At 54.7% G+C, this 13,887-nt stretch overlaps 2 protein-coding genes across 5 annotated transcripts; both read left to right on the top strand.

Annotated features, from left to right (window-relative positions):
- Positions 1-3,619: 3,619 nt before the first annotated feature.
- Positions 3,620-5,166, top strand: Fkbpl (FKBP prolyl isomerase like). The gene is made up of 2 exons (XM_010609904.2): positions 3,620-3,796; positions 4,020-5,166. Exon 2 carries the CDS (start codon positions 4,100-4,102, stop codon positions 5,147-5,149), a length of 1,050 nt encoding a protein of 349 aa, XP_010608206.1. The 5' UTR covers positions 3,620-3,796; positions 4,020-4,099; the 3' UTR covers positions 5,150-5,166.
- A 305-nt stretch (positions 5,167-5,471) lies between these two features.
- Positions 5,472-13,881, top strand: Atf6b (activating transcription factor 6 beta). Of its 4 annotated transcripts, none has more exons than XM_010609902.2 (17): positions 5,472-5,585; positions 6,125-6,204; positions 6,302-6,380; positions 6,574-6,665; positions 7,090-7,261; positions 10,417-10,502; positions 10,577-10,712; positions 10,788-10,919; positions 11,008-11,141; positions 11,698-11,883; positions 11,980-12,071; positions 12,344-12,523; positions 12,646-12,753; positions 12,848-12,929; positions 13,050-13,120; positions 13,299-13,410; positions 13,538-13,881. In XM_010609902.2, the coding sequence occupies exons 1-17, from the start codon at positions 5,558-5,560 to the stop codon at positions 13,658-13,660; spliced, it is 1,893 nt and encodes a 630-aa protein (XP_010608204.1). In that variant the 5' UTR covers positions 5,472-5,557; the 3' UTR covers positions 13,661-13,881. The 4 variants fall into 4 exon arrangements, with proteins under 4 accessions (XP_010608204.1, XP_010608205.1, XP_010608202.1 ...); XM_010609900.3 differs by lacking the exon at positions 5,472-5,585 and adding an exon at positions 5,637-5,780; XM_010609901.3 differs by lacking the exon at positions 5,472-5,585 and adding an exon at positions 5,638-5,780 and having other exon boundaries at positions 7,090-7,225.
- The last annotated feature ends 6 nt before the right edge of the window (positions 13,882-13,887 follow it).

The raw sequence follows: 13,887 nt of genomic DNA, 5'->3' as shown, positions 1-13,887 counted from the left end.
CTACATAGTGAGTTCAAGGTCAGTGTGAACTACATAGGGAGACCTTGCCTCAAAACAAAGCAAAGCAAAACAAGAAAAAAGTGTTGCATGTACAACTCATGCCGAGACCCTAGGTTCAATCCCCAAGGGCGCGTGCACACACAAACGCACGCACACACACACACACACACACACACGCACGCACGCACGCAGAGGTGACGATGAAAGCTGAGGGTGCAGCTCAGCAGTAGAGCCGCGCCGGGCCTGCACAAGGCCCTGGGTTTGATCCTCAGCACCACAGAGGGACAGAAGGCGCTGCTGAGTGACGGGTGAATCTGTGAGTGCCAAAGAGCAGCTCTCTGAAACACTCACGGAGGAGCTGTCTGTCTTTCCCAGTCCCATCCGGCTCCAATCCCCGGCTACAAGGCAAGCCAAGCCAAAAGCTTTGGGAGCAAAGAGAAGGGAGGAACAATTTTGACACAAACTCCAGCAGAACTAAACCACAGAAACCACCCAAGCTAAACAGAAGGGAACCTTAGCCTCTGTAGAGCTGGAGCTGCAGGCCGGCACGTCGGTGTAAAGGGAGGGCGAGCGCAGCCTGCAGGGGGCGCCAGAGCAGAGAGGCAGAGCGGGCTGGGAGAGCGGCCGGGAGCGGGGAGAGCGGAGCCGCCTGGCCCATCTCTGGTCTCGGTGCAGAGGGACGGCCGCACCCCTCCGCCAAGCGTCTGCAAAGCACCTCTGGGTAGCAACCGCCTCCCACCACGCTGATGCAGGAAACACAGCTCCCGCCTCACGTTGTGAAGGGCGAAGTCGCTAACCAAAGGAGGACATTAGGAGGGTTTTATTAGAAATAAAGGGAAAAATACTTGCTCCTGGAATTCCGAGAGGGTTCCTGAGCGGTGGGCACCGAGGCCCTAGGACAGGTTTGTTTTGTTTTGTTTTTGTACCAGAGATCGAACTCGGGACCTTGGGCTTGCAAGGCAGGCAACGGAACCACTTGAGCTAAATCCTTGGCCCAATTTAGTTTTTAAAATTTTATTTTATTAGCCGGGTGTGGTGGCGCACGCCTGTAATCCCAGCACTAAGGAGGCTGAGGCAGGAGGATCGCTGTGAGTTTGAGACCAGCCTGAGCTACATAGTGAGTTCCAGGTCAGTCTCAGCTACATAGTGAGATCCTGTCTCAAAAAAAAAACAAAAAACAAAAAAAAACTTTGTTTCCATTTTTTCCATTTTATTCTTTTGTTTTGTTTTTTGAGACAGGGTCTCACTATGTAGTTCAGACTGACCTGGAACTCACTGTGTAGCCTAGGCTGGTCTCAAACTCACAGCGATCCTCCTGCCTCAGCCTCCTGAGTGCTGGGATTACAGGTGTGCGCCACCACGCCTGGCTCATTTTATTCTTTTTTCTCCACCCCCACCTTCTTTCCCTTTCCCTTTCCCTTTCCCATTTGAACATTTTCTTCCTATGTCCCAATATCTATTATACATTTTGGCCCCTATTTACACTTTCATTTTGTCACACCAGAGAAACAATATAATATTTAAACATTTGTGTCTGATTTATTTCACTTGAGTATGGTCTCGAGGTGCATCCATTTACATAGAAATATCTCCTTTATCCTTCATTATGGTACAGTAGTGCTCCACTGTATTTTTAAAAAACACATCTTCTGTATCCATTCTTTTTTTTTTTTGGTACTGGGGATCAAACTTGGGTCCTCGTGCTTGCAAGGCAGGAGGCAGAACCACCTGAGCTAAATCCCCAGCCCTCCATTCATCTATTGATGGGCATTATGGGCCATTTCAAAAATTTAGATATTATGTATTGTGCTGCTATAAACACAGATGTGCATGTATTGCTCTGGTAGGATGCTTTTAATTCTTTCAGGAAGATACCATGAAGGGACATAGCTGGGTCAAATGGAGCCTCTAGTTTTAATTTTTTTCTCTAGTTTTCTCCCCCCTGATTTCTACAGTGGTTGCACCAGTCTGCACTCCCACCAACGGTGGAGAAGGGTTCCTTTTTCCCCACAGCCCACCAGCATTTGTTCTTGGTTGATTTCTTTTTGTTTGTTTGTTTTTTGAGACAAGGTCTCCCTTCGTAGTTCAGGCTGGCCCTGAACTTGCTATGTTTCCCCTTTAATGAAGCCCCCAGGAGCTAGGACAAGGAGAAAAAAAAGCAAAATGCTGCTGCTGCTCATTCGACTATAACTACCACTTTTCCTCTCTGAAGAGTCACAGAGTGACTCTCTCCAATGTTAACACCTATAGTACAACTAGCAATCTTGGTCCAGGTATCAGGATGTGATCAAGCCTGATGTGATGCCCGCTAGACCATCTCCCTTTCCCCAAGATTCCTGAAATGGAAAGGGAAAAGGAGGAAGGGTGAAGAGATGGATTAATTCTCAATAGGTTCCCAGGGATTATTCCAAGAATCAGAGTAGGTAGCCATGAGGGACAGAGCAGGGCAGTAGAATAAGATTACTGTGCCTTAGATCCCAGAAAATAAAACCAAAAAAAAAAAAGGCTGGATGGAGCTTCACACAGTGTAGGGACAGGATGGTTTTGACCCGGGTCTGTGTTTTGGTTTGTTTTTTGCTATCAGGGATTGAACTCAGGACGTTACACTTGTGAGAAAGGCGATGGCACCACCGAGGTGACTCTCCAGCCCGGGTCTGTGTCTGATGATGAAACTGCCCTCACCCCCGCTGTCCTGGTGTCACGGTCCTTGTAGTCTGAGGCACAGTGGCAGAGTGCGAGAGCAAACTAGAGGGAAGCCAGAGTGAGAGGCCTCCTCTTTCCCGGAAGAGCTGTGGTGGCCCTGCCTGTGCAGGTAGCTGGCCAGGCCAGGCTGAATCACAAAAAGAAACTACGCTTCCTATCAGGAGGAGGACTAGTTTTCCACTTCTACACTCAGAGGAGCAGGTTATACCAGTTGTAATGCAAAAATATGGGACAAACAGAAGGGGCACAGACAAGGAAAAGGGGAAGAGAATGGAATGAGATTATTCTAGATGGTAACCCGGCGGCACAAGCATCAGGTACGACGGGGTTGAAACGCAGTTACAGGCTCCATCTCAAGCTTCCTAAGTCCAAATCTGCAGTTTAACAACTTCCTCAGGTGTTGTGTGCACCTTGGAGTTTGAAAAGCACCAAGACTGAGAAGAGGGACTTGAAAGGCAGTGGTGGGTGTGAGGAGAAAGGTAACGAGAAGCCTCCGGGGGTCGCCCAACAGAACGGGGCCTATGGGAGGTAAAGGCCTGGGAGTTTATCTCGGAACAACCGGGACCGAATGGGCCAAGGAGTTCACCTCTGCTGGGATCTCAGAACTAGCGATAAAAGCATGCAAGGGTCTGAGATCGGCGGATAAAATGTACACTGGCGCCATCATTAAACACTGCCCCAGCCACTCTCCGCTTTATCCTCATTCTCCCCGTTTTCTCATTCCGGGACTTCTCCAACTCCGAGGGAACTGGCCAGCTGGACCCCGTTTGATTAAATTCGATTCGGCCTAGTTTGGTTGCTAGGGCTTAGCTCGGTTGCTAAGGCTTGGAGTTTTGCGACTGCGGAGGAAATGATGTCACGCCCAGTAGGCGGGCTAAACAAGTTATTTCCTCTTTTTGATTGGCTGTCAGGAATTTGACTCGCTTTGCAGTCTCGCTGTCTCCAGGATTGGTTGTCAGTATCTCTCCTCAGCTGATCCTTTTAGCAGTCCTCTGCATCTGGGACAAGGCTCCAGAGACAATACTGAGAAAGCACGTAACTTCGGAAGGAAAGATGATTCGAATAATCCGGTTCTTGCAATTTGGCCGCTGAGGTACTTTCTGACCCGAATGGGTGTCCGTAGTTAGGGCAGTTACCTAAACTATAGGGAATTGTGGAATTTATAGTTCTACTAGGTCTGGGTGGAACCGGGGCTTGAGGAAGACAGATTGAAGGGGCCGGGGAATTATGGACATTCAGGACTTGAGGCTAGTGAGAAAAAGCTAAAGGATCCCGAAAAGAATATTAATTAGCATTGCTTTTGGCTTTCTTTTTAGGTGCCGACCTGAACCTGATCCATTCTCTTCTCACCAAAACCTCTTCTGAACACCCACGGTGAAAGGGATCGTATAGCCAAATGGAGATCCCACCAGTCAGTCCACTGGGAGAGAAAGACATCTCTCAACCACGACAACAATGGGAAGAGAACTCCCAGGAGAAACTTGATTCAGCTACTCAGTGTAGGCAGCAGCCCGGGGACCCCCCTACTGAAACCCTCGGGCAGGGAGTGAGCCCTGATCCAGCCAGTCGAAGTCCAAAGAATCTTCATGAGGCTGAAAACCTGGTCGCTGGATTTGAAGGAGACTCTGATAAAGCTCATGAATCAACCTGTGAGATGCCAGGGTCCCTTCAAGCTCCTGATCTCTGGTACTGTCCTGATGGGAGCTTTGTTAAGAAGATCATAATCCGTGGACACGGCTTGGACAAACCCAAGCTAGGCTCCCGATGCCGGGTTCTGGCTTTTGGGTTTCCTTTTGGGTCAGAGCTGCGGGAGGGCTGGACAGAGCTAACAGTGGGAGTAGGGCCGTGGAGGTATGAAACTTGGGGGGAGCTCATAGAGAAATGCCTGGAGTCCATGTGTCAAGGTGAGGAAGCAGAGCTTCAGCTCCCTGGTCACTCTGGACCTCCTGTCAGGCTCACACTGGGCTCCTTCACTCGGGGCCGGGACTCCTGGGAGCTGGAGGCCAGCGAGAAAGAGGCCTTAGCCAGGCAAGAACGTGCAAGGGGCACAGAACTGTTTCGAGCTGGGAACCCTGCAGGGGCTGCCCGGTGCTATGGACGGGCTCTTCGACTGCTGTTGACTTTACCTCCACCTGGCCCCCCAGAACGAACCATCCTTCATGCCAACCTCGCTGCCTGTCAGTTGCTGCTAGGGCAGCCCCAGCTGGCAGCTCAGAACTGTGACAGGGTGCTGGAGCGGGAACCTGGCCATTTAAAGGCCTTATACCGAAGAGGGGTTGCCCAGGCTGCCCTTGGGAACCTGGAAAAAGCAACTGCTGATCTCAAGAAGGTGCTGGCGGTAGACCCCAAAAACCGCGCTGCCCAGGAGGAACTGGGAAAGGTGGTCATTGAGGGGAAGAAACAGGATGCAGGGCTGGCTCAGGGTCTACGCAAGATGTTTGGCTGATTAAAGTTAAACCTTAAAAGAGAGAAGAACCTGTAAATTGTGGTCTGTGCTGTGAGATTTTTAGGGGCTCAGAGGGTTTCACTCCATATCCTATTCCCAGCTTTTGCCTCCCCAGGGGAGGTAGCACAGCGGTCTCAGTGCGCCTCTTTTGGGGGAACTTGTTTATTTCCGAAGACGTGGAGAACTGTCTAAATTTCTAAATTTAGGACCGGCTGAGAGAAGTGCCAGACCTTAAACGCTACGAACTACATTTCCCAGGCTCCTTGCCGTTGGGGCCAGTTTGCCGCCTGCGCCAGTTTACAGCCCGCCTTTTGCGCACGCGCGAGCAACACAGCCGAAGATTCCCGGAACGGCCTCCTGCCCCCGCGCGCGCACTGGCCCCGCCTGCGCCGTCATCTCTCTCAGTCCATGTGCTCCGAACCCACGTCTCTCACTGGTCCGTAGGACTTCCGGGGCATCCCTCTCATTTTAAAGAGGCAACTGATTAGTTGCTGAAGAGGAGAGGCGGGCCTCGGGGAGCGTTTCAGGGTAGGGGGGTGGGGGGGAAAGATGGCGGAGCTGATGCTCCTCAGTGAGATTGCGGATCCGACGCGTTTCTTCACCGACAACCTGCTGAGCCCGGAGGACTGGGGTGTGCGGAGTGAGGCCTCGGGGAGGGGAGAGGGCTGTGGCGAACTGTGTCCCTGAGGCACGCGGGAAGGAAGCGGAAGCCCAAAAAGGAAGGCTGGGCAAATATGGAATCCACCATCTGAAGGAGGGCGGAGAAGGGGGCTCGTCGCGCTTTCGGGAGATTTGGGATGGGGAGACTCGCTGCCAGCGGGAACGCCGAGTTGTTCCGCGGTCGGGTCGGGGAACGCGGGCTGCAGCTCTTTGGCTGTGCAGCTTCTCCAGTGGGCGGGCGGTGGGTCTGGCCGTGCGGAGCCAATGAGGGACGGGGCGCGGCCGAGCGACCTTCTGACACTTCTCTCCTTGCAGACGGCACCTTGTATACTGGCCTGGATGAAGTGGCGGAGGAGCCGCCGCAGCTCTTCCGTTGTTTGGAACAAGATGTCCCGGTATCGCCGGTGGGATGGCTGGGAGGGAGTGGTCCGAGAACCAAGGCCAGAGCGCTCTTGGTGTTTTCCTTTCTTTCTCACACCCGCCTTTGTTCAGTTTGACAGCAGCTCCATGGATGTGGGAATGGATGCCAGCCCCCCTGAGCCCCCTTGGGACTCCCTGCCTATCTTCCCAGGTAAAATATCCTTTGTGATTCCCTCATCCTCCCCATCCCACGGTTCCCCAGAAACTATAATGTCCTGTATCCTAACACCTCCTCCATGCCCTGGGGCCCTGGGAAAGAAGTCCCAGACCCCATGTTCTCCAACACCTCTTAGACTGTTCTTAGGCTCTACGACCTGATTGTTTTCTAACCCCTTTTCCTGCAGATCTTCAGGTGAAGTCTGAGCCATCCTCCCCCTGCTCTTCTTCCTCCCTCATCTCTGAATCTTCACATCTCTCCACAGAGCCCTCCAGCCAGGTCAGAGAGCCACCTGCTTCCTGTTCTCTGTGGCAGCGCCCCTCCCTTCCGCCCACAGGCGCTGAGGGGATTATTTGGACCACATATGGGTCATGTCTGGGGCCTTCTGCCTTGTCCCTTTCCGTAATAGCCTCCTTTCCCAGTGGTGGGGCTGCGAAGACAGTCGTTAACTGCTGAATGCTGCTACTGTTCCTGCTGAAGTTGTTCACTGTAGACAGTCACCAGGTTTCATCAGTCCTCCCAGGAATAACAGAGAATAGAAAAAACAGAGGGCTTGAGACAGCACAGGGGATGTTCCATACCACTCAGACCACAGGTCAAACACTCGGTGGTTTGCAAGCTCTAAAGCTCTTGTTCCTGCTCTTACTCTCAAGACGTCTCTTGTTTTCTTTCCTCCTTCTGCCTCCCTGGACCCTGTCACCAGGCCCCTGGAGTAGGGGAGGTGCTGCATGTGAAGGCAGAATCCTTGGCACCCCCACTCTGCCTCCTGGGAGACGACCCAACATCTCCATTTGAAATCGTCCAGATCACTGTGGGGCCCTCTGCCGATGACCCCTCAGGTAACGACCGCTGGCATGGACCTGAGCTTCACCAAGGTAGAGTCTTGGATGGGCACTCATGTGCATAGGTGCAGCAGGGGGTGCAGGCAGCTGGACAGGGAAGACAGTGTGGGGAGAGGAGATAGCAGGTAATTAGGAGAGAAGCCTGAAGGAAAAGAGAGCTTTCAGAAACCAGCGTAAGGGCAGCATTGAATAGACAGAGGTGACTCTTTCTCTTTTTCTTGTTTCTAGTGTCCTGTGTCATTCACCATTAATTTGCATTTTTAAAATAACTTGCGGACAGCTAAGTTCAGTGATACCTCGGTTGTCAAACTCAATTTGTTCCATACTCATGTTCCAACACCAAAACATTTGAGAACTGAACTTATTTTTCTCATAAGAAATAATGGAAAACCAAATAACTGGTTCTGAGGCCCAGAAATTACACATACAAGTTCATTTTTCCAGGACTTTTAACAAATTTCACAGTGATTTCTTTTACTATTGTGGTTCTCACAGTTTTCCTCTTAACTTTATTGCTGATATCACTAAATTTTTTTGAAGGCATTTCTGTTATTTTGTGCATTTGAGAAAGCTCAGTGACGAATGCTTTAATGCACAAATACAGGCACTGTGTATTGTCTGGGTGAGAATAGTGCTTAGACTGAAGCGTTGTCCCTCTGTCCACGGCGAGGCACAGCGAGTGACTGACTCACTGTGGGCATGTGTGGGTTTTATCAAGTTAGATTTTTAGTTTGACTGTTGAGCAAAATTTGGAACACTGAGTATATGGTTTTTGAAACTTGTTGTTCAAGGAGTGGAAAATTTGAGCTTGGAGCCATTTGACAACCAAGGTATCACTGTATGTCTAAGCAGCAGCCTATGACCACTTTCTCTCTTAAAAAGTTAAAAAAATATTGTTAAAAATAGTAGAGATTGGTGGCAAACCCCTGTAATCCCAGCACGTGGGAGGCAGGAGGATCACAAGCTTGAGGGCAGCATGAACTATATACTTTGTCTCAAAAAAGTTTTGTTACTTATATGCGGTCCAGAAATACTTCTCTTTGCTCATTGTATCCTGGGCCAGCCAAAGGGTTGGGCATCCATGGGTAGGGAATATTTATGTTACTCTCCCAATCGTTTTCTTTTCCCCTGAAGTTCTTACTATATAATTCAGCCTGGCCTTGAATTTACTGGAATCCTCCTGCCTCAGTGCTGGGCTTATAGGCATGCATCACTCAGTTTATTTTGTTTTTAACTGATATATACTGTTTGGTGCTTATTTGTAAGACACAGTGTTACAATTTAACATGCAGATGTTAAATAATGTAATGACCAAATCAGGTTTATCAGCATGCCCATCTCCTTAAATGTTAGCACATCCATGGGTTGGGGACTGAAACGACTTTGAAGGACACATAGATCCTGGCCAGAAGGAGGATGTAGGGTCCACTTGCATGTGAGGACCCACACACGTGAGGAGAGTGGTGCGGACCTTCAGGGTTAGCAGGAAGAAAGGGCCCTTTGCTTCCATCCTGCGGAGCCGGGAGTCAGGAGTCACAGGGAGCAGTGATGAGGATGATGGTGGTGGGGCAGAGTGGGCTGCAGAAGGCCAGACGGCAGCCAGGAGGGCCAGGTGGGGCTCACGCACCTAGTCAGGTGCGGAGGCGCAGACGCCGAGCAGAAGGCGGATTTGAGAAGGAGGGGAGGAGAAGGGGAGCCGCAGTGAGCCCCTGGGCACCGAGAGAGGGAGATGCCTGGGTTCTGGCCGGGGCAAGATGCTGAGCTCGGTGTGAGCCCTGGTGGCTGTGAGCCCTGGTGGCTGACAAAGACGCAGTGCCATGTGCGTCTCTTGGCCTAGCCTCTGTCTAGCTGAACTCCAAGCAGAAGCTGGAGGGCGGGGCAGTCCACTGGGACCGTCCATTCAGGTTTTCTCCCTGGGCCTCAGCTAAGGCAGGGAAGGTGGAGAGTGGGTTCAGAGGGACAAACAGATCATATGCAGATTGTTAACTGTTATAAAGAAGACACAAAATATGAATTAAAACACCATTAGCAGCAAAGACTATTTGTGCTTTGCAAAAGACGGTATTATTAAAATCAGATTCTCGTGTGGCCGGGCGTGGTGACGCACGCCTGTAATCCCAGCACTCGGGAGGCTGAGGCAGGAGGATTGCAGTGAGTTTGAGACCAGCCTGAGCTACATAGTGAGTTCCAGGTCAGTCTGAACTACTTAGTGAGACCCTGTCTCAGAAAAACAAACAAACAAAAATATCACATTCTCTCCTAATATTCAGGTGTTCTTTGAGGGCCTGTACTTTACTTAAGACTGTGGTAAGAGCATAATTCTCGAGGGTTCCAACCCATCATGGTTAATTAGTTCTAATAGCAGTCACTTCTGAAGAGAAGACAGAAGGGAAGGAGATTTACTTTTTGTAGAAGTCCCCTTTGTTTCTTTGGAATTGGTACCATATGATTGTATTTCTTTTGGTAGTTGTAGCATGTGGCTATTACCTATTCCAAATAGAAGTCGGATTAAAGTCAAAGTTGCAGTATTAGTCTAAGTGCCGCAATGAGTGGCAGGGACTCTGGGAGTGTGGACTGCTCACCTCGGGGCTGCATTTGGCCCCTGTGGGTTTCATTTCACCCAAATGAGGCCTCACAGACACTGCTGTTCATGGGGTGATGAACAGGCTGTAAAGAGGGCGAACAGGCGCCATAAGGTCTTGCTCAGAGGTGACTGAGGCTTCTTGCTTGGGGCCTGGGAGGCTGACGTACAGTGGGAGGGAACTTGTGAAAAGGGAGGAGCAGTGAGCCACTCAGGCCTGTGGAGTAAGGATGGATGCTTGGCCCGGAGTCCGGATCGGGCGCAAGCGGAGGCCTTTGGGACACGGGCTGGGTGGGGCCAGCCCTGAGGTGTGCTGGGCTGGGGCAAGGTGAGGAGCCCATGTGATGGGGACGGGCTCTGAATGCAGAGACGCCCCTGCTGGGGCCTCGTCTGTGAGTGGACATGGTCTGCAAGGAGGGAGCGGGTACAGTGGAGGACAGGGAGAGCCTGGAGGACCCACCAAAGGTGAGAGGAAGGCGGCAGGGAGAGGTAGGAGACAGCCACTGCTTGGCAGCTCCACAGCCCCTCCTCCCGGGTGCCTGTGTGTGTCCACAGAGGAACGACCACTTCCTGACAGCCAGCTTCGCTTTCTTCTGCCCCTCCACAGAGGTCCAGACCAAGGTGGAACCTGTCTCTCCGTCCTCCTCTGTGAACTCGGAGGCGTCCCTGCTTTCGGCGGACTCCCCCAGCCAGGTGTGCATCTCGTCCCTCTCTCCCTGTACTGAGCCCGGCTCTCCTCTGATTACCTCTCTGGCGGCCCCACTTAGGCGTGTGTAGGCGAGGAGGTGCTGGAAGTGAAGACAGAGTCTCCATCCCCCCAGGGGTGCCTCCTCTGGGATGCCCCGGCCCCCGCACTCGGAGCAGTCCAGATCAGCGTGGGTCCATCCCCTGAAAGTTCCTCAGGTAAGAGGGCTTCCTGAGCCTGGGGCCCCTGGCCAGAGCCCCTTGGGCCTGAAATGTCTTCCTTGCCTCCTCCAGGGAAAGCTCCGCCCGCCCGGAAGCCACCACTGCAGCCCAAACCCATGGTGCTCACCACCGTCCAGATGCCGCCCAGAGCCGTGCCTCCCAGCACCACGGTTCTGCTGCAGCCGCTTGTCCAGCCGCCTGCAGGTGGGAGGAGAGAGGGGCCGGCCAGGTCGCCCTCGTAAGGGAGCGCGGGATTGTGGGCAGAAGGACCTGATGTGCTCCTTTGCCTCAGTGTCCCCAGTCGTCCTCATCCAAGGTGCTATCCGAGTCCAGCCTGAAGGGCCAGCCCCCGCTGGGCCACGGCCCGAGAGGAAGAGCATCGTCCCGGCACCTATGCCTGGGAACCCCTGCCCACCCGAGGTGGATGTGAGTATGGGGTAGGCAGGGCGCTGGGGTGGTGAGGATGAGGAGATCTGTGTTCGAGAGAGACAGACAGACATAGGGGGAGGAGGGAGTTAGGATCCCAAGAAAAGGGGAGCTGTATATCTGTGCACAGATCCTGGATCCTGCCGGTCAGCGTGGCCCTCTGGGGTATGGACTGTGGGTGGTTTCCGGTCCGTGCCCTCGCTGCTGGTAAAGAATGGGGGTGGTCTCGGGCAAGCACGAGGAAAGTCATGCTCAGTTAGGGTTGTGGCAGCAGAGGAGAGAGGCTGCTTCCCAGGGGAAGGCAGATCAACTGCTCCTCACTCAGCAAGGATCCACTTGGGCTCTGCAAAGGAGCATCGGGTGTCCTCCCGCCAGGGAGGCTCCACGTTCCTCCTGCAGTCTGCCTTCTCCCACCTCCAGGGCGATTGGAAGAGGGCTCCTTCCCTGGAATGGTTAGGGGAGAGGCCCTTCCCCGTCTGGCTGTGTCGGCAGGAGAATGGGTGGAGCGGGCCGCTCTCCCTCTCATCTTCCTTGCTCTGTGGCCCCTGGTACCCAGGCAAAGCTGCTGAAACGGCAGCAGCGAATGATCAAGAACCGGGAGTCGGCCTGCCAGTCCCGGAGGAAGAAAAAGGAGTACCTGCAGGGGCTGGAGGCGCGGCTGCAGGCCGTGCTGGCCGACAACCAGCAGCTGCGCCGGGAGAATGCTGCCCTCCGGCGGCGGCTAGAAGCCCTGCTGGCCGAGGTCAGTCTGGTCCTCCCTGGGAGGCAGCGGGTGGCTTGGAGCTGCCCGTGGGAGACTCGACTCGCCGCCTCCCTTGTCTCTTCCTTCGCACCTCAGAACAGCGAGCTCAAGTTGGGGTCCGGAAACAGGAAGGTGGTCTGCATCATGGTCTTCCTGCTCTTCATTGCCTTCAACTTTGGCCCTGTCAGGTGGGAATGCCTGATCGTCTCTTGGCCCGGTCCGGTTCCTCTCTCCAGCACCTAGAGTTCTGTGTAGCCCGCCATTCACGCAGGGTGCATGGTGTGACAGTGTCGGTGAAACCGTGGCCGCTCAGTGCTGGGTTCTAGGCTGCCGGTCAGACGCTGTTCTTTTCTTGTTGCCTGACCTGTGAGGTGGGGGCCCTTCCTGTTCCCGACGCTGGGGCGCATACCCTAGGCCTCGCTTGGGCGGTGCTCAGGTGCTGTCCCTTCTGCACACGCAGCATCAGCGAGTCTCCTCCTCTGGCTCCCGGCTCCCACACGGGCGGGCAGGAGCCCCGGCCCCAGAGGCACTTGCTGGAGTTCTCAGAGCAGCACCCGGTTCAGGGGACGGAGCCCTTCCAGGGGTCTCCTGAGGGCCCCGAGGAGCCACAGTCCAGCCCTGCAGCCCGGCCCAGCTTCAGGTGAGGAGTGGGGGGCTCCTAAGACGCTGCCTCGAGGCAGCGGAGCCCACACCACACTTGCTGCCACAGGAGCGCGGGGCAGCCTCTCATGGTGGCCTCGTTCGCTCCCTCCCTCACGGCAGGAACCTGACAGCCTTCCCCGGGGCGGCCAGGGAGCTGCTGCTGAGGGACCTGGACCAGCTCTTCCTCTCCTCTGACTGCCGGCACTTCAACCGGACCGAGTCCCTGAGGTGCGGACCCCCAGACAGCCGTGGTGGGCTCCTGCACATGGGTCCGTTAGGGGCTTCTTGGCCCAGCGCAGACGTGTTGCCCCCTGCTTCCCAGGCTCGCCGACGAGCTGAGCGGCTGGGTACAGCGGCACCAGAGAGGCAGGCGGAAGAGCCCCCCGAGGGCCCCGAAGAGACAGGTAGGTGCGCAGGGCGCTGGGCTGGTGTCCCGTCGGGGGCGGCCTCGGCTCCCAGGGCCCGCCTGTCTCCTTCCCTTCTCCCTTCACACTCTCCGCATCCTTAGATACCTCTCCTTCCAGAAGTCTCAGCCACGCAAGAAGCTGCTCCCAGCTAAGGCCGTCCCCACTCAGCCGCCGGGGCCCCCCGAGAGGTGAGCGCAGGGGAGGGCCGTTTATCCCGCTGGAGCCCACGCAGAAGCGCTGGCCCATGCTGTCGTCACTGTCACGAGCAGGGTGACGGCCCCTCACCACCCGCTGGGGGCTCTGGCCTTCCCTTCCCCAGTGGGAGCGGTGCAGGGCTCACTCCCAACCGTTTTGCCGCCCGCCCAGGGACCCGGTGGGTCAGCTGCAGCTCTATCGCCACCCAGACCGCTCACAGCCGGAGTTCCTGGATGCCATCGACCGTCGGGAAGACACGTTCTATGTTGTGTCCTTCCGAAGGGTGAGTTCCTCTCGCTGCCCGCCTGCCCTCTGGGCCTCCCAGCCGCCTCTTCTGTGGGAGGGTGAAGACCAGAGCTGGGGAGCTCCTGGACACCTTCCTCCATCATCGGCCCGCCCCTCTGCTCCAGGACCACTTGCTGCTTCCAGCCATCAGCCACAACAAGACCTCCCGGCCCAAGATGTCCCTGGTGATGCCCGCCATGGCCCCCAATGGTAACTGTCCCCCAGTGAGGGGAGGGGCCCCGAATTGAGGCAAGGGGACGTTCCAGTAGGGAGGGGATGGGGGCCGGAGAGGTGGTGGGCTCGGAAGAGCAGCAGGAAGGGAGGAGAGAACAGCACCGGAGCCTGAGGGCAGGCGGACAGGCGCAGGGCCTCGGTGCGGGGCCAGGCAGTGGCCGAGCGGTGCCCTTGGGCCCTGTCCGTGCGTCACTCTCTTCTCCGGCACTGAACGCCCACCTGGGTCCTCACTCCTCACCCC

The sequence above is a fragment of the Fukomys damarensis genome, unplaced genomic scaffold (genome assembly GCF_012274545.1).
Source record: "Fukomys damarensis isolate Sample0158 unplaced genomic scaffold, DMR_v1.0_HiC HiC_scaffold_20, whole genome shotgun sequence".
NCBI classification, from domain to species: Eukaryota; Metazoa; Chordata; class Mammalia; order Rodentia; family Bathyergidae; genus Fukomys; species Fukomys damarensis.
This window is presented reverse-complemented; position numbering and strand designations above follow the sequence as displayed.